The sequence below is a fragment of the Kalmanozyma brasiliensis genome (assembly GCF_000497045.1).
Source record: "Kalmanozyma brasiliensis GHG001 unplaced genomic scaffold PSEUBRA_SCAF1, whole genome shotgun sequence".
Taxonomy (NCBI): Eukaryota; Fungi; Basidiomycota; class Ustilaginomycetes; order Ustilaginales; genus Kalmanozyma; species Kalmanozyma brasiliensis.
In genome coordinates, this window is record NW_015961948.1 from 755,278 (window position 1) to 772,143 (window position 16,866).

Below are 16,866 nucleotides of genomic sequence, written 5' to 3' on the forward strand. Positions count from 1 at the left end.
GAGGCCCGGTTTGAGCACTTGGATGCACGGAGGGAGCTCAATGACATCCATGAAGAGCTAGGAATTTGTGTCGGGTTAAGCAGATCTGCTTCGAAGCGGAGATGTAGAGATTCTCGATGTAGTATGCGGGTATGAATGTCTGGGATGGTGATGTCTACTGTAGTGAGTCTAAGCGAGTTTCGACGGTAAGTCGAGAGGAGATGGGGATAGCGAAAGATGACACGCATGGTTCGTTTTGAGATCGAACCTTTGGCAGAGTCACGGACAAGTCAGAACTAGCAGTGCATGATCACTTTGGGTAGCGGCCCAGGGGCTGCCGACGCACCACGGGCCTCTTCGTGGGACTCTCGCTGTTGCGATTCTCCCAAGCGTGTCTGCCTCGTCTTCCTGCGCCGAACGAGTCCTCAGCGCCACGCTTGCGAGATCCGTGGGCCTGCGCGTCGTCAGCAACGTCTGTCACCTGGACCTCTTCGACGTGGTCCTCTCGAGTCCCGACCAGGTCCGCATGGTTCTCGAGATCCTCCATGGCGCTGGCGGCCTGATTCTGCTGCTCGAGCATCTTGATCATTTTCGTTTGCTCTTGCTGAGCCCGGTCGTCGTTCCAGATCACGCGGCCACGGGCGTCCATGCTCTGGTTGGCCAGGCTCGCCGACACCAGGGACTCAAACTTGTCCATGCCGAGCGAGTATCCGTTGGCTGCAGCATCGGCAGCGCGCTGAGCGTCGAGTTGTGCCTGTCTTTCGAGGATCTGCTCCGGCGGCAGATTCCTGTCCGTCGCAGCGCCTGTGAGCTTGTGCTCGTCGGAGCGCTGATTGCGGGCGCGAGGCGCAGCTCGGCTCTTCTTGCGGATGGCTTTGCCTAGCTCACGGCTCTGGAGAAGCTTGATGACGTCGTCTGCGGAAGGCCTTGGATCCTCTGCCGATGCCACAGCGTCGGCTTGCTTCGGCTCGAGCACCTCCTTCTGCTGTCCTTTCGGAGGCAGCGCGCTGCGCACGTCGCGAATCGAGTCATCGGCTTCTAGCTCCTCGCCTTCGATCAACGTCTGACTCGACGGTGCTGGCGCTGCGTCGTCATCGTCGATACCGAGCTGCTCGTCTACCTGACCGCTGAGTGTGACATCGGCGTCAAAGCTTGCATCGTCTGTGCTCGCGTTGACCACTGCCGGCGCACCGCCTCTGTGAGGAGCAGCGATCTCTTCCGACTGACCCCTCGTGCCCGATCGAGCTCGTTTGAGACTTGCGCCGTTGAAGATGTTTGCATTGGCACGGGTGCTTGCGTCGGCCGAGATGGAACGACTCCAGGGCTTTGCTGCATTTGCGAGCGCCGTCTGCGTCTGTTGACTTGCCTGTGTGTCATGCTGCGAGGTCGGTCGGCGCTGCTTCGCAGACTGCGATGCCTGCGAGAGAAAGTTGCCGCTCGCAGATCCGTCCGAGTTGGACAGGACAGTGTTCAGCGACTTGGCAGGGTTCAAGGAGGCAGGGAAGAGGCCCTCATCGACTCGAAAGACCTCGTCAATGCACTTGTCAAGCCACTTCGGATGAACGACGAAGGCAAATCGGTCCAGGTCCTTGCTTTCTCGAGGCTGTCCGGCGCCGCGGTGGATCATGTGCGTCGTGTCCTCGTTGACCTGAGCCTGCCAGCATCCTCCGAGCTGCAAGACCTTGCGTTCAAACAAGGCGCTCTGTGCGGCCAGCGCTTTGGATCTCGACACCGTGCAGCCTGTCAGAGGAAGGTCTGGCTGATCATCGGCTTCTTCTCCTTGATCGTTGTCTTCGTCTTCGTCCGCTTCGGCTGACGGCAGCGTAGTGCTGATGCTACTGGCGGTGACAGCGGACGGCGATAGCTCCGGGATCGCGATTCGAGTTGGCGGAGGGAGGATGGAACCGGTCTGCCTTGCGTTGATGAGGAATTCGAGTCCGACGACGGGTACTCCGCAGCTGCGCGCGCGCTCAGCTCGTCGTCCGGTAAGGCTCTCGGGGGATGCACAGACGACATGTGTCAAGGACTCGCCCTTGAGCTGCTTGACGACGGTGCCGCCCAATTCTTCGACGAGCTGTTTCGCATGGTAGAGCTCCGGCGTGTCGGCTTCAAAACCAATCAGCAGCAGCCTCAGCTGGTTGCCGTGGGGCAAGGGCAAGGGCACGCGAGCTGGCAGAGCGGCAAAGTAGTCTTGCGGTTCGACAAAGACTTCGTGGTGGAGGCAATACTCGATCCAGTAATGCAGCACAGGCACCGTCTTGCCTTTGTCAAGGGCTTTGAGGTAGGCCGCGGACGCTTTAGGCTCGACGAGCATAAAGTCTGCCGATGCGAGTGAGCTGAGCGGGAGGACCGTGCCGCCGCTGCTCTCCAATTTCTGTTCCAGAGTCGTGGTTTGTTGCGGGTTGTAACAGCAGATCTTGAAGCTCTTGTCTTGGAAGCATAGCTGGCTGCGGGTGGCCTCCTTAGTGCTGGTGGATTCGCCAAGTTGCGGAAGAGTGACGAGTTTGGCGGAAGTCTTGCGCATGGTGGGAGGGTTGGTGGTGGGAGCAGGAGGTGCGGGTGAGAAGCTCGATGCGCGGGACATGCCCAGAAGGCCGTTGCGATGGGAGCTGGGACGGGTGATGGTGGTGGTGGTGGTGGGGGTAGTGGTGGATGTTGAGGACGGAGGAGCAAGTGCGGATGTAGATATCGATGTAGGAGCGGAAGATGCTGAGTTAAGAGTTGCATGTGATGTGTGCGATAAAGTTCCGTGTGACTTCAGAGGATCGCGTGATGTCGAGGACGCTTGATGGCTCCTGAGCTGTGATAGGATGCTGTCGAAAGATTTGTCGCCCGCGGCGGCTGCTTTTTGTCGGGATCCTAATGTAATAGGTTGGTCGTCTTCCGGATCGTCGGCGTGACTGGCGTCGCTGTCTTGCACAGACTCGGCCAAAGCCAGCTTGGTCCGACTCGAGGCGATGAACGGACTTTGCAGAGGCACTATGACGGGCTCCTGCTGGCGAAGGAAGGGCGAAGGAAGCTTTGTTCGGGCTTTGCTGATCAATGCCGAGCGCTCGTATTGATCGGGAAGCTGGACAAAGATCGAGTAGGTCTGCTCGCTGAGACAGCCTCCCGCCTGTTGGCAGTCGTCAAGCCACTGAGGTCGCACCGCCAAAAGGCGTGACGCAGCCTGTTCTCGAGAGCCATTTCGACCATGCCGGGATCGGTCGAGAAAGTGAAGGAGATGCTGCACGCTGCTGGAAGCACTTGGGTCAGAGGTTGCAGAGACGAGGTGGGTGATGGTGCCGTCAAATCGAAGCTCGTCGGATACAGTAGCGCCAAGCTCGGTCGCAAGGGCGACAAGCCTGCGACGCTCTGCACCCGTCACAGCCGAGAAGCAGAGGGTGGTGTTGCTCAAGGCAGGCAGCTGGTGATGCTGTTCGAGCTCTTCTGCATCGACGTCTTCTCCCTTCAGCCATGCATCGCGAATGTCGAGGATCCAGGCCGGGCTGACGATGTGCATGCCGAGCTCGAGAGCAAAGCGATACTTTTCCGATCCTGGTCGGTCTGCTATGAGATGCGTGACGTCTTCGGTGAGGTTGCCCTCGACTCGAGCGCCCAGCTCGCGAGCACACTGCGTGAGACTAGCTTTGGACTCGCTCAGACCGGTGATGGAGATGATGGCGCCCTTGAGCGGGTGTGCTGAGGTGCCGATGAAGTCGGCGTCTAGATGTGCGCCGTGATCCTGACCATCGTCTCGGAGTCGTCGGAAGTGGGCGGCATCTTCGCGGTCATCGAGAAGCTCGTCTCGTCGTCTTGATCGCTTGGTGGACGAGGATGAAGATTCGGCGGCTGATGCGATTCCTCTTTGCGCAGGACGTAGCTTGACGTTGGGGATCTTTGTCGACCTATGCGCCTTTGCTGACCGATTCATGGCGAAGCGGCGGGATGTTCGGTAAGGTAGTGCATAGAGAACGGAGATACAAATGGGTATACGGGGTCGATGGCTGCGATGCAGTGATGTATAATGCGGGCGAATAAGGACGATGTTGAAGAAATGCTGCTGAAAGTTCCGATGCTGGTCTGATATGAGATGCTAGCTGTCAAGGATGCGATGGCGTCAAGTCGCTACGCCGATGTCGAAGCCCGAGTGTGATTTGCAGAGGTGTGATGGGTGTGATGTTTGCGTGGGCGTGTGTGTTTGACTTTGACGCGAAGCTAGCTGCAGCCTCGAACCTAAAACAAAAAGACCCGTAAAGTGGACCCGCGACCGACGCGTTCGAGGAGCTGGCAACAGAAGTCAACGTTTTCTCAACCCCACCTCATGATAGCTCGGTATGACACGATCAGTCTTCTTGGCCATCTGCAGTCTACCCGCAAAGCTACATCAGTACGAGCCTATATAGGCCGATGGATGCGTCAGAACTGAGCATTTCCGTCCATGGGTGGCTGAACATCACCGTCTTGAAGGTGCATACAGTTAGGGTGCAGGAGTGCGTGCTGCTGCCTCAAAATTTAATCTTGGTGTGATGCGATCCAGAAAGCCTTTGGCGAGGCTGAGTGCGGAAATTCAGGGTTCAGCGGTCACCCCTTTTGCAAAATCGGGGTCTCTGTGTCTCAGCTCGCCAGCTAAGCGGGGGCACAGACGCAATCCGGCACAGTCACGCAGCCTCGCCTCGCCCCGCCTCTCTCTCTCCACCTGCATAAGCACAATTGTGACTTATCACTACGGCAAGACAGCCTCTTGCGTAGTCGCTCCCCTGTTGGCCAGCCTATCTGTCTTGCTCACCATCATCAAGCATCTTCTCGTCGACTCAACTCCGCATCGATTCAACTTCGTATTGTCGCAGCAAAGCACGATCTATATTGCAACATTTTCGAATCCATCGTCCCCGCCTTTGTCATCGGCCACCTTCGAAGCACTGCAGCCTACTCGGCTCGGGTCGCAAACACACATCCACTTCAAGCCACAGACGCTAGGGGTGGCCCCACGACAGCCGACGACACCTCGACAGCTATGCAATCCTCCAAAGTGGAGCGAGGGGGCGCCTCTCCGCCTGCTCAGACAACTTCATCGGATGATGCCGACCTTACCTCGCCCGCCAATCTTCGCAAACTGGTACTCAACTACCTCTTGCATCACTGCTACATCGACACTGCCACTGCCTTTGCCAAGGATGGCATCATCGGAGACCTGTATGGAGCAGAAGCCTCCAGCTCCGCTATATCATCAGAAGCTGCAGGTACGAGCTCCACGGCCGCGCACGGATCTACTCGATCATCCGCGGCATCCAGTTCGAGGGGCATGGCAAGCTCAGCCGCTGAGAATGTACCCTCCACTTTCGCCTCGGGCTCGACCGGCGCCCGCCAAGCCCATCCCTTGTCGGCCCCTCCGCTCTCGCGGGATGACTCAAGCATGGAAATCGAAGTTGAGAATCTGCTTCCCACGTCCTCGGAACACCCCGACACCCACCGTCGGGAGCACAGCAACGGCTTCTCCAATGGCGCTTCCGCTCCCTCAAACGGTCGTTCACTCCGATCAAGAGGCGGTGCAGGCAGTCCCGAAAAAGTGCAGGATGATGATGAGGACATCGAGGTTGCGGAGCTCGCGTCATCCGATCTCGACGAGGCAGAAGACGACCCGGATATCGACATCAGCCCTGATCTCACCGCGGAAGACCTCCGAGGCGTCCGTGCACGCAAACAGATCAAAGATCACATCATCTCGGGTCAGATCCGACAAGCCATGGACATGATCAACGAGTACTTTCCCACTGTGCTCAATAGCAGTGGTGGCAATGGTGGCAGCTCGAATGGATCCAAGTCGACGCGATCAAAGGGCGGCTCTTCCAGCGCTTCGAGCTCGAGTCCGAGCGACAAGGTGCTGCCAGCCAACCCTACCTCGATGGAGCCCGACCACCTGCTCCTCAACCTGCAGATCCAAGTGTTCATCGAGGCCATTCGTTCAGCATCCTCTGCCCAGCTGGCGCCTGCCACGTCCTCGCTGAGCGCCTCAAACGGCGGTCTTCCCTCGCTAGCATCCACCACGCCTGGCATAGCAGCGTCGGCCATCTCACGAGCAGCCTCCCCTGCACCCTCCACTTCATCCTCCAACGGCTCCGGCACATCCGCCACGGGCAACGCTGCGCTCAACCCGGCGCTCCACTCCGCCCTTGCCTACGCCCAAGGTCTCTACGCATCCGCCCAGAAGCTGCCCTCCTTCTGGCGCGCCATGTACCTCAAAGAGCTCGAGCAGGTGACAGCCCTTCTGGCTTATACGGACGTCGAGCACTCGCCCGTGCGTCGCTTCCTGCACAAGTCGCGCAAAGTGGCGCTGGCCGAACAGGTCAATTCGGCGATCCTGCTGCGGAGCGGCAAACCGAGTCAGCCGCTGGTGGAGGTGGCTGTGCGACAGACGACACTGCTGTGGAACCACTTGTTGGCGGATGAGGTGCAGGTGCCGCTGGGTCATCCGGTGTTTGGGCTTGTCGCGGGTGGTGGGTTCGAGGAGGCGGGGGCGGGAAAGAAGGGCGCGAGCGGGAAGAGATTGCCCCCGTGGAAGTTCAGGACGTTTTTGCAGGAGAGGTGAAATGCTGCGTCTGGTCTCTAGATATGCAATGGCAGATCCTTCAACCATTCCACCTGTTCACAGATCGTCGGGACGGCGTCGCTCACAGATTCGCTTGGGATTCTCAAAGATGAATGATTTGCAATTGCTCTGTCTTTGCCTGCCACCTACTCCTGCATATCCTCCGCTTCGTCCTCGTCGTCCTCATCATCGTCCTGAATGCGCACGATCCCATCGCCACGACTGGGCTCGCTTCCATCCAGATCGACCTTTTGTGCGCCCGTCAACGTTCTCAGTCTATCGCCGAAGGTCTTTCTCACCGCAGCGTTCGAGAGCGCGTTGAACACCTGAACCTGGCCCGCGCTGCCGGCGGCGGCCAACGTCAGTGGGTCATCGGGGCTCCATTTTGCCGCAAAGATCTTGCCCAGGCCCAGGTCGCGCGATAGAACGAGGTTGATCGCGCTTGGCTTGCCCTCTTCGCCCGAAGAGAGGTTCCAGAGTTTGACAGAACGGTCGGAAGAGGCGGTGAGGATGCATCCTGGAATGTGCGGGCTGATGTCGACACTTGTGCATGCGGTATCGTGCGCCTGGAGCGTCCATTGTGCTGACTGGGGCGAACGAATGTCGAACGACTGCACCAGACCCGATTCGAGCGAACACAGAAACGAACTGGTATCCGTCGACCAACCGTTCCACACCACACTCTCGACATCGCTCGAAATCGAAATGATGGATGCCGTGTCCGGCGTGCGCGTGTCGAACACGCGGATGGTCTTATCGTAACTTCCCGTCAGCAGCACCGCCGGGTTGGACGAGGACGAAGCCTTGCACTGCCATGCGACGGATTGCACTTTATCGCTATGCGCGGCGAACGAGCGAAACGCTGCGCTGCTCTCGCTGCTATGCGGTCGCGAAAGATCCCACAGCTTGACGGTGCAATCTGCCGAAGCGGAGGCGAGCAGATTCCTCGCCACTGGATTCCACGAGAGCGACAACACCGCATCGACATGGTACGCCTCGTTGGCTACACGTGGTTTCGACTGCTTGCGCTTCTTCTTGCCCGTTCCGAGCGGAGCGTTCAGCGCGTCCGTCTCGTGCTTGCGCCCTAGGATCGCATCGGGATACATGCCGTCGACTACGTCCATGGACCAGATCTCGATCTCCGGGTCCATCGTCCCCACCGCAATATAGTTGCCGGCCGCACCCGAGGTGTTTTGGTCCGAGCCTTCGCGGGCAGGCGCATAGTCAAGCCACTCCAAACACAAAGGGAACGAAGGCAGCATCAGATCGTGATGCACGTAGAGGTTCGAGTCCTGCGCAGCGTAGATGTGCGCCTCGAGCTGCGAGACATCGTCCTCGGTCTTGGCGGTGATGAGGAAGTTGTCGGTCGGGTAGACTTCGAGTTCCTCACGCTCCTCTTCGTCGTCCTTCTCCGCATCGTCGGCGACGGTGACGTAGGGGTCGTCCGAGTTGGACTGGTAGACGGCGAGACCGCGGATGTTGCTGAAGGCGCCGGCGGTCGCTTCTGTGTTGTCGTCGTCGTACTCGTCCAGGTTGTAGCGCGAGAGGTCGTCCGGGTCTTCGGCGGTCTTAGGTGCCTCGGCGGCAGTGTCGTCCTTCATCTCGTCGTCGGAGGAGGCATCGTCCTCCCAATCGTTTTCAGCGTCGTCGTCGGCGGTGGCAGGGGCAAAGGGGTCTTTACCACGCGCAATGTCGCGCTGGGCACGCTCGAGCTGCGCCTTGGCATCTTCGAACTGCACGTTGGCCATCTTGGAGACGCGGTCCATCTCGGCATCGTCGAGCACGTACTTTTTGGGGTGCGGAAGGGACTTTCCCCGCGCAACCCAGTGGAGTGCGCTGATCATGTTTGCGCTCAAGGGGGAAGGGGATGAGATGCGAGTTGTAGGGGGAAAGGAGGCTGTGGAGTGGGTTCTTCTCAAGAAGAAAAGTCTTCGAGTGGAGTGAGCGGCGCCAAAAATTTAGTGCTTCTGATGCAGGGTTTCAGGCCAAATTTGGCTTACGTAAGCCGATTTTGGGGAAGAAAGCAAAATTTGGGAAAGGCCCGACTTTTCTTCTCGACCTTCTCCACAGCTCAGCAACGAGCTCAGGGGTTTCTTCTCATTGACAACCACCGAAGCTACACCATCATACCGGTTCACCTCAGACAGCACACGATGATCCGCGTGGCCAAACCCAAAAATGCGCGCTCCAAGCGAGCGCTCGAGAAACGCCAGGCGCGCGAATACGAAGCCGCCAAAACCGCCATCTTTGTCCGCGGCCCTCACTCGTCCCAACGCCTCAATGTCGCCTTGACCGAACTCAACCTGCTCAAGAAGCCCGACGCCATCTCGTTCAACAAGAAGAACGAGGCGCTGCCCTTCGAGGACACATCTTCATTCGAATTCTGGAGCAGCAAGAACGACGCTTCGCTGTTCATGTTTGGCAACTCGCAGAAGAAGAGGCCGGACAACCTGACGTGGGTGAGGATGTTCGATGGACAGGTGCTGGATATGCTCGAGATGGGTGTGGTGGATGCCAAGGGGATGGCGGAGTTCAAAGGGGTTGCGCGCCCGGGCGTGGGGATGAGGCCGCTGTTCCATTTCAGTGGACCTCAGTTTGCGAGTCCCACGGATGCGACGACGAGCATGGTGGCGGGTGCAGAGGGGACGGAGGGCGACCCGACAGGCGCGTATCAGCAGTTCAAGAGCATGCTCCTGGACTTCTACAGGGGTGAGGAGCTCAAGACCAACCAGATTGCGCTGTCCGGTTTGCAGCATGTCATCAGCGTCACTGCCGCCCCATCGGATGAGGGGTCGAACGGCAAACCTACCGGCAACGGAGCAGGCGACTCGCTCGCCGACCTCTACAAGGCAGCAGGTCTCACACCCAACGGCACCATGATCACCTCCACCTCCTCGGCCACCGTCACCTCGCCACCCAACACGCTCATCCACTTCCGCGTCTACACCGTCCAGCTCCTCGCCAGCGGCTCCAAGATCCCGCGCGTCGAACTGCAGGAGTGCGGCCCCGCCTTCGACTTTCAGCTGCGCAGAAGGAGACCCGCATCGATCGACATGCTCAACCAGGCGCTGCGTCGACCCAAGACGCAGGCGGAGAAGAACCGACAGGGCAAGGAGGGCGCCAAGAAGAACATCGAGACCGACGACATGGGCGATACGGTCGGCAGGATTCATGTGGGCAAGCAGGACCTGAGCGGACTGCAGACGAGGAAGATGAAGGGGTTGAAGAAGCATCTGGACCCGAATGGGAGCGATGATGAGGAGGATGAGGAGGAGATTGAGATGGATGATATGACTATGTACAGCGATGTTGATGACGAGGATGAGGATGAGATGGATGATGACGATGACGAGGAGGATGGAGAGGACGAGGAGGATGACGACGACGAGGAGGAAGAGGAGCAACAGGCGCCCTCCAAGAGGAGAAGGTCTTGATTGCAGCTGTCACCCTTTGTAGCTCTTGCATGTTTCGTTTGCCGCTCAATGCACACTTTCACACAGAATTCCGTCTGCGAATCTCGAGACCGATTTCATTGCCTCTAGTTCGTATAGGAATGAGAACATGATAAGGTCGCCGCCATCAATCCTCCTTGAGCCAAGCCTTGACAAATTCAACCTGCTGTTCGTGGATCAACCTGACCCTCTCGGGCGTCTTCTTCTCGTCCTTGACCCCGTTCTCGTCGCAATGGTGCCAGCAGTCCGGAATCAACTTGAACGGCCTTGTCACGGTATCCTCCCTTGCCCCACCGTATGCGAATTCCTCGCTGTGCACCGTTGCCGGTCTCCACGGATCGTACTGTCCATCAATGAAAGCCAGTCTGTCGACAGCCAATTTGAAATTGCCCAACTTGTTGACCTCGTCGATGTCCGGGCGGGCCGGCATGGTGTAGTGCTCGCCGGCGGGGAACCCCTTCTCGCAGATCTCGTGCGAATAGGCGTAGTCCAGCAGGGTCGAGACGAGCTTGGGACCTGAAGAGACAAAGTACTTGCTCTTGCCGTCGGGCGAGGGGATGTATTGAGGTGCGGGTGGCGCGGTCATGATGTAGCCCCAGGTGGAGCAGTACTGGAAGGTCCACGCTCGATTGGCATCGAGCTGGGTCTGGGAGGCAAAGGCTTCGAAGTCCGTGCCGAAACACTCGTCGGCGGAAGCGCCGGGTTGGCCATCCTCGCCTTGGGTGCAGGGGAGGATGTAGTTCTTGCGCATGTAGTGGGCGTACGCGTGCACTTCGCGAGGGACGTGGAAGCCTTCCGACTTGAGCTGTGCGCTCACCGAGTCGGCGGAGTACTTGCCGTCGGCACCGTACGTGGTGAGGACTTTGCAGAACTTGCCGAACTCGGTCGACGTCACCGCCGGATCCCAGTTGAGACTCTGGAAGGCGCCGAGGGGGATGGTGTTGAGACTGGCCAGGTCGCCGAGGTTGGTGAGGCCCTCGACGCCGAAGAGCTTGAGAAGCTGGGCGGTGCGGTTGGCGTCGCGGTCGGGCTGGTTACCGCCCGTCAGCGGGTTGGGAGCCAGAATCTCATCGATGCCAGCAATAGCGGCTTGGATCGCCTGACTGCAGTTGGTCGGCGCACCACGAGCGATCGGATAGAAGTACTCGGGGAACTCATCGACGGCAGCCACCACAGCACTGGAGGCAATGGCCCCGTGCACGAGGTCAGGGTAGAGCAATCGCATATGAGCCGAACGGGCACCAGGGTAGCTACCACCGTAGTAGATGATCTTGCGCTTCTCGCTATTGTCCGTGCCGGGAATGGTGAGGTGTCGGATGAAGTCTGCCGAGTCTTCGAGCGCCTGCTTGTTGGTGAGCCATCGAAGCTGGTCGACACCCCAAGCATCGCCGGGTCCAATCTCGGTGCGGTTCGGCAGCGAGGTGCCGTAGTAGCGGTGTTCCAGCACGATGCCGATGCCGCCTGTAGCTTTCGAGAGAATGTCCAGGATGCCGGTGTCGAGGAAAGGAAGACGGGCGGTGGCGTCTGCCTCCCCACTGTCTAGGATGTAGATGGGGACAGCCTCGCCGTTCTTTCTGGCGGAAGCAGGCTTGTAGTGGCGAGTTGAGTAGAAGAAGCGCTGGTCAAAACGCGCCTGGGTGGTGTTGTCAAAGTGGTCTAGGGCCTGTCTATGGTATGCGGGCTCTTTGATGTTGTGCTTGTTCTTCTTACTGGAGGAGATAGCATCTACGGCGACGTACTCGACGTACTTTGCGAGGGGCGAGCCGAGGCCTTGCTGAGAAGTGAGACCACTGCGCACGGCGGTCCATGCTTGATCCAGGAGGTCGTTGGCACTCTCCGTGTCTTCTTGCTGGGACATGGCTGCGACCGCACGCTCTTGCTGCTTTGCATATCTGCGCTCTAGCATGCGCTGAAAGCCGTCCATGCGCCGAGGCGTCGAGTGAGTCAGACGCTCAGCGCTGATGTAGAAGGGCTCATCCTCTGCAAATTCGGAGGCGCTGGTGGTTGGCACAGCATTGCTGTGGATGCCGAAAGAAGATATGCTCAGCGCCACAGCCAGCCATGGCATAAGCGATGCGAAGAGCTTCATGACGGTATGCAGACGTCGAGCTGCTTTCTATGACGATGGAGGTCTAGAGGTAATCTTGAAGGTGGGAAGTGCGAAGCTGGACAGTCCTTTCTATAGCATCAAGCGCATTCGGAGCGGGGGTCCCGACGGCCTGCTGAGGGTAAATCGACGGAGAAGCGATGTAGCGCTAAGATGGTGTGGTGTCTTGAAAGCAAGGCCACAGCATCGGACGCCATCAATCCGAGCCTTGTCGCCGTGAGGGACGTGCACAGCGATCTGCACCCTGCAGCCCACCAAAACTGGAGGAGCAGGCGCCGAGTTTCCGCATTTGCGCGCTGTCGAGCCGCGTGCCCGAAAAATCGCCTTGGAATTGACCGATCAAGAGGCCCTGAACGCCGCTTTCATGTCGTAGAGGCCACACTTGCGGGACCGATCTGTCGACCAGCTTGGACTCTACACCAATCGCCTCGGCGCTGAAGCCTTTTCAGTGCTCAAGATTCGCATCAGAGGGTTGGTTAGCACGTGCCGCCCGCGGCCCGTGGAACAGGCTAAGGCCGCTCTGCCCTTTGGAACCTACTCAGGGGTCTCTGAAAAGACGCAGGGAGGGTGCATTCGTCCGCAGAGGGCACCGACGCTTGCAACGCAGCGTGTAGAAAGCATGGTGTCGGATTGCATGAAAGTTCGTACATGGATACACAACGAGGGAAACAGACGCCGCTGAGGACCAGAAAGCCGATGGAACGGAAGGAAGGAGGAAAGGGAGAGACGCAAGCTTGACCGAGCCGCGCAGCAAATCTCAAATGCCGAGCTAGGAAGCCGCGATGAGCTTGAGTGTGATAGGGAGAGGTCGATGAAAACGCAGCGAGCCGAATTGTGGACGGTGCAAGACGTGCCGACATTTACGGAAGGTGTTGATTGTCGGGACGGCGACAGGCAGCTCCAAGGCGAACGAGTCGCGTGTTTTCGATGCGGTGAAAGGTTGGGGATCCACACTTGCGGTCCATGGCAACTCGAACCAGCAGTGGCGGCGGCAATGATGGGGAAAGGGCGAGTAGCTGCGACGGCGGCAGACGAACGATCAACGCGAGGAATCCAAGGGGTATGTTTAGAGGATAGCGCACTTGGACTTCTTGCGAATCACAGGTGGCTCCAGCGCGGCGACGATGGCCTCGTCGAACACGTTTTTCAATCCCTTCTGCGTCAGCGCCGAGCACTCGACGTACTTGACAGCACCCAGCTCTCTCGCCAATCGCTCACCGGCCTCAAAGGGCACGGGGCGTTGCTTTGATCGTGCGAGCTTCTCGATGACGGCGTGGTCATCGCGCAAATCCACCTGGGTTCCGACGATAAGGCAAGGCACACCGGGGCAATGGTGGTGCACCTCGGGGAACCACTTCTCCTTGACGTTTTCGAATGACGCTGGCGAGGTGACCGAGAAGCAGACGAGGAAGACGTCGGTTTGTGGGTACGAGAGCGGACGCAATCGGTCGTAGTCCTCCTGACCGGCGGTATCGAACAATCCGAGCGTGTATGGGTCCTCGCCGATCATGACAGTGACGGCGTAGTTGTCAAAGACGGTGGGAACGTACTCCGAGGGGAACTTGTTGGTGGTGTACGAGATCAACAGGCAGGTCTTACCGACCGCACCGTCTCCGACGACGACACACTTGATGGTCTGCATGTTGGGATCTGCGGGTGCGCAAGGTTGTGCGAGGATACAGCCAGGGTTGCAGCGAATCGGATGGTAGGTCCAGCAGCGATCGGTGCGGAGGAACGTGAGAGGAAGAGCAAGAGCAAGAATGAGATCAGATTATGTTGGAACGAATGCATAAGGGTCCGGCGGCGCTGTCGAAGAAGTGCTGCGCTCACTCGGAGGCCCCAGCGCCGTCGCTCTGAAGCGAAGCCAGCGAGCGTCCAATTTACTCTCGCAAGCACATCGCGGCGTTAGCCGGAGTAGTTCAGAGCCTTGAAGCTGAACCGGATCTTCGGATCATGCTTCTAGACAGCCATGAATGCGACAGCCGTGAATGCTGTTGCTTGATTGCCACGACGATGCCTTTCGCGGACTTGGTATGCCTGAAGCCGAGGTTGCGACGGGCGTATGCGCCGAATGAACGTCGTTAGGTTGGTGGATGACTTACAAGTCTTAAGCGGAGCCGAGGCGAGTTTTTCGAGATGCGAAGAGGGTTGTGGCTTCGAGTCGTTGAATCCGTGCTGCTGACGAGAACTCGGACGTGGTGAGCGCTTGGCGATCGAAGATGCGTGCGTAGGCGATGCGATATGATAGGCGACAGTGGGAGAGGACCAAGGAGGATGCTCGGCCGCAGATCTGTTCGGGTTCGAAGACGATTCGAGCTAGCTACGCAAGTGGCGATTGCGAGACGATCGAAGGCAGGTGCCGTGACGGAGGAAGCAGACGACGCGTGACCCGAGCAAAAGGTGGCGATGCAAAGGTGGTGGAGGTGGTGTGAGAGAGAAAGGTGATGGTGACGATCAAGGCGTGGTCTCAACTAGGCAAGCAGAACTCAAGATGAGACACGCCTCGCAGCAGGCCAAAGAGACAGAGACCGACAGGGTCACCCGTGGGCCAACGCGCGAAAACCAAAGTTGAATCACTGCCACACGCACATACTCATACTCGATGCACCAAACCCCTTCCCGCAGGCCAGACAGACAGCGCCGCCCTGGTGGCTCGGCCAGCACCCAGCTTGCCCCTATGCCCACAAGCTCTTCCCCTCAGAGTGAGAATATAAAAAATATGTATTCTGATTTGAAACCGTCGTCTTGAATTCTTATTCGCGCGAACATTAAATTCGGAGCGTGCAGAAGGCTCGCGTCTCTCCAAAGCTGTCAAGATAAGGCCGCCCCATACTAGGGTCTGAACCTCTCGAGCTCATCAACAAGATCGCGTACGATGCTCTGCTTTGAGCCTATGGGTCGGAGAGATTCTTCAGGAGCTTGACGACCTGGTGAGGACAGGCTTCTCAACGACTGAGACCGGTATACTAAAGCGGCAAGCTGGAGTTGCGTCGAGCTTTTGATGTTCGAACAACGCGCGTGGACCAGACGAGGAGGCGAAAGCAGGCTCATATCCGTCTTCGCCATGTGACTGCACAAGCTGTTCATTCGATCTCCAGAAAGCCGCATCACTTCTGACAGATTGCTGCATGCCCATGTGGGATGCTCTTGATTGACTCGGGTCCTCTGACTATGACGTGGGAACGCAAGACGCAAAGCAGCAGCCTGACCGCCTTCGACACAGGATCTCGGTGACCTCAACCACGGAGTGGGCAGCTCGTATGCCGTCGCCGTGGCCCTGGATCATATGATGTCCCTCTCCTTGCATGCCCAATCGCGCTGCTCTTGCTCCATACCAGCCTGCAAGCCGGCTACGAGGACCCTCACAGGGACCTCAGTGCATTCCGAGGTCGAGCGCTGACTCTCGACTTGACCGTCACAGACCAAGAGGTATCGGTCGAGCGAGCAACGTTTACCACCGGACCTCGTCAGAATACTGCGGAGAGGGGGAAGGAACATCTCGACCTTGTTCGCAACGCAGATTTCTCAGGCCGTGCACAGTAGGAACAGCGAGAAGCCCCTTCTGACTTGCGTCTGCTGTCACAGGCGCCGTCAGAGATGGCGTGGAGAGGTGTTTGGGAGCATTGAATGACTTGATTGGAGCGGTAGGCGCTCGCGTGAGGCGGACATGAAGATCCGGCCGCGGATGATCGCTTGGCTGGAATCAGCACACCTGTTTCAGGGTCTCTCGGCCAGGCGGGTCGGAACCAAGATCCCAGTCTGGGACAGCGCTTGGGGCGATCTTGTTCGCGTCATTGCGCTTGTCAATTCGAGCACCGGCATCTGCCATTGCAGGGGTGCCAACCGATGCTGCAGCTCAGTACAACGACCCACCGTCAGCGCTTGCGCTCATCGATGGATCCTGCGCAATGGCGTCTGGTTCAAGCGACCGAGCCAGACAAGCAGCGCTCAACCCACCGAGGCTTGTTGTGATGTCGAACTGACCGCAGCGGGTTGATGCCAACCTATGGAAACGATTCCATGTTATTTTTACGCTGTCGATCCCGAGCGCAATCGCCTCACCTGTTTGGACCCCACTTTTCTGAAATATGCCGATGATGACTGCCAATCAATAATTCAGTCGGTTGTCGCGCCTTCGTGTGATTACTCTGATTAGTTAGCCTGGCGTGTGACTCTTGCGGGCAATTCTTCGCCAAAATCATGCGGCACGGCCCTTTCAACCCGTCTGAGAGCGCTCAGCCGCTCCACTTGCTAAGGGCTGTGTTGGCGGCACCTCAGCTGAGACTCGCGCTTCTAAGCCCCTTTTTGTCATTCCACTCGGCACTTTGCTGCTCCGCTCAGCTTGACTCCTCCTCCTCGCTCAACCCATCCTTCTCGTTCATATCACATCCCCCCTTCTCCAGCAACGATCCATCGACCAAGACCATCTGGCTTCTCCACGCATCTTCCAACCATCGTTCAGCAAGGCTTACGATTCCCGCACTCACGCACCGCATCTCTTCGCTGTCATTCAAGGCTCAAGTGCATCGTCTCGAATTCCCGCTCCGCTGCAAACGACTTGGGGAACACTCGAAAGCTTTAACTCATCCTCATCGATTCTTTGACCTTTCATTCTGGCTCGATTGCGTCCACATCGCGCATCCGCTTGCACTCGTTGGCAGCTCACCTGCTCGCGGCCACAGAGAGTTTCAATCTGCCGGTCTACCTCGCGGTGAAGCGAATTTCGACATCGCTGCTTGCACCTTGGAGGAGTTGAGCAT

The 16,866-nt window shown here is 58.3% G+C and overlaps 6 protein-coding genes across 6 annotated transcripts; 2 read left to right on the plus strand and 4 right to left on the minus strand.

Annotated features, from left to right (window-relative positions):
- Positions 1-289: 289 nt before the first annotated feature.
- PSEUBRA_000307 (BRCT domain protein) lies at positions 290-3,892 on the minus strand (the record flags this gene model as incomplete). Its single annotated transcript, XM_016435929.2, has 1 exon — positions 290-3,892. The coding sequence occupies one exon, from the start codon at positions 3,890-3,892 to the stop codon at positions 290-292; it is 3,603 nt and encodes a 1,200-aa protein (XP_016294898.2).
- A 1,083-nt stretch (positions 3,893-4,975) lies between these two features.
- Positions 4,976-6,547, plus strand: PSEUBRA_000308 (CTLH/CRA C-terminal to LisH motif domain protein; the record flags this gene model as incomplete). The annotated part of the gene is made up of 1 exon (XM_016435908.2): positions 4,976-6,547. One exon carries the CDS (start codon positions 4,976-4,978, stop codon positions 6,545-6,547), a length of 1,572 nt encoding a protein of 523 aa, XP_016294899.2.
- A 146-nt stretch (positions 6,548-6,693) lies between these two features.
- PSEUBRA_000309 (WD40 repeat) lies at positions 6,694-8,391 on the minus strand (the record flags this gene model as incomplete). Its single annotated transcript, XM_016435915.1, has 1 exon — positions 6,694-8,391. The coding sequence occupies one exon, from the start codon at positions 8,389-8,391 to the stop codon at positions 6,694-6,696; it is 1,698 nt and encodes a 565-aa protein (XP_016294900.1).
- Positions 8,392-8,700: 309 nt separating this feature from the next.
- On the plus strand, positions 8,701-9,981 carry PSEUBRA_000310 (Brix domain protein; the record flags this gene model as incomplete). Its single annotated transcript, XM_016435904.1, has 1 exon — positions 8,701-9,981. The coding sequence occupies one exon, from the start codon at positions 8,701-8,703 to the stop codon at positions 9,979-9,981; it is 1,281 nt and encodes a 426-aa protein (XP_016294901.1).
- Positions 9,982-10,126: 145 nt separating this feature from the next.
- Positions 10,127-12,088, minus strand: PSEUBRA_000311 (Peptidase S28; the record flags this gene model as incomplete). The annotated part of the gene is made up of 1 exon (XM_016435917.2): positions 10,127-12,088. One exon carries the CDS (start codon positions 12,086-12,088, stop codon positions 10,127-10,129), a length of 1,962 nt encoding a protein of 653 aa, XP_016294902.2.
- Positions 12,089-13,172: 1,084 nt separating this feature from the next.
- PSEUBRA_000312 (Small GTPase superfamily) lies at positions 13,173-13,748 on the minus strand (the record flags this gene model as incomplete). Its single annotated transcript, XM_016435920.1, has 1 exon — positions 13,173-13,748. One exon carries the CDS (start codon positions 13,746-13,748, stop codon positions 13,173-13,175), a length of 576 nt encoding a protein of 191 aa, XP_016294903.1.
- Between the last annotated feature and the right edge of the window lie 3,118 nt (positions 13,749-16,866).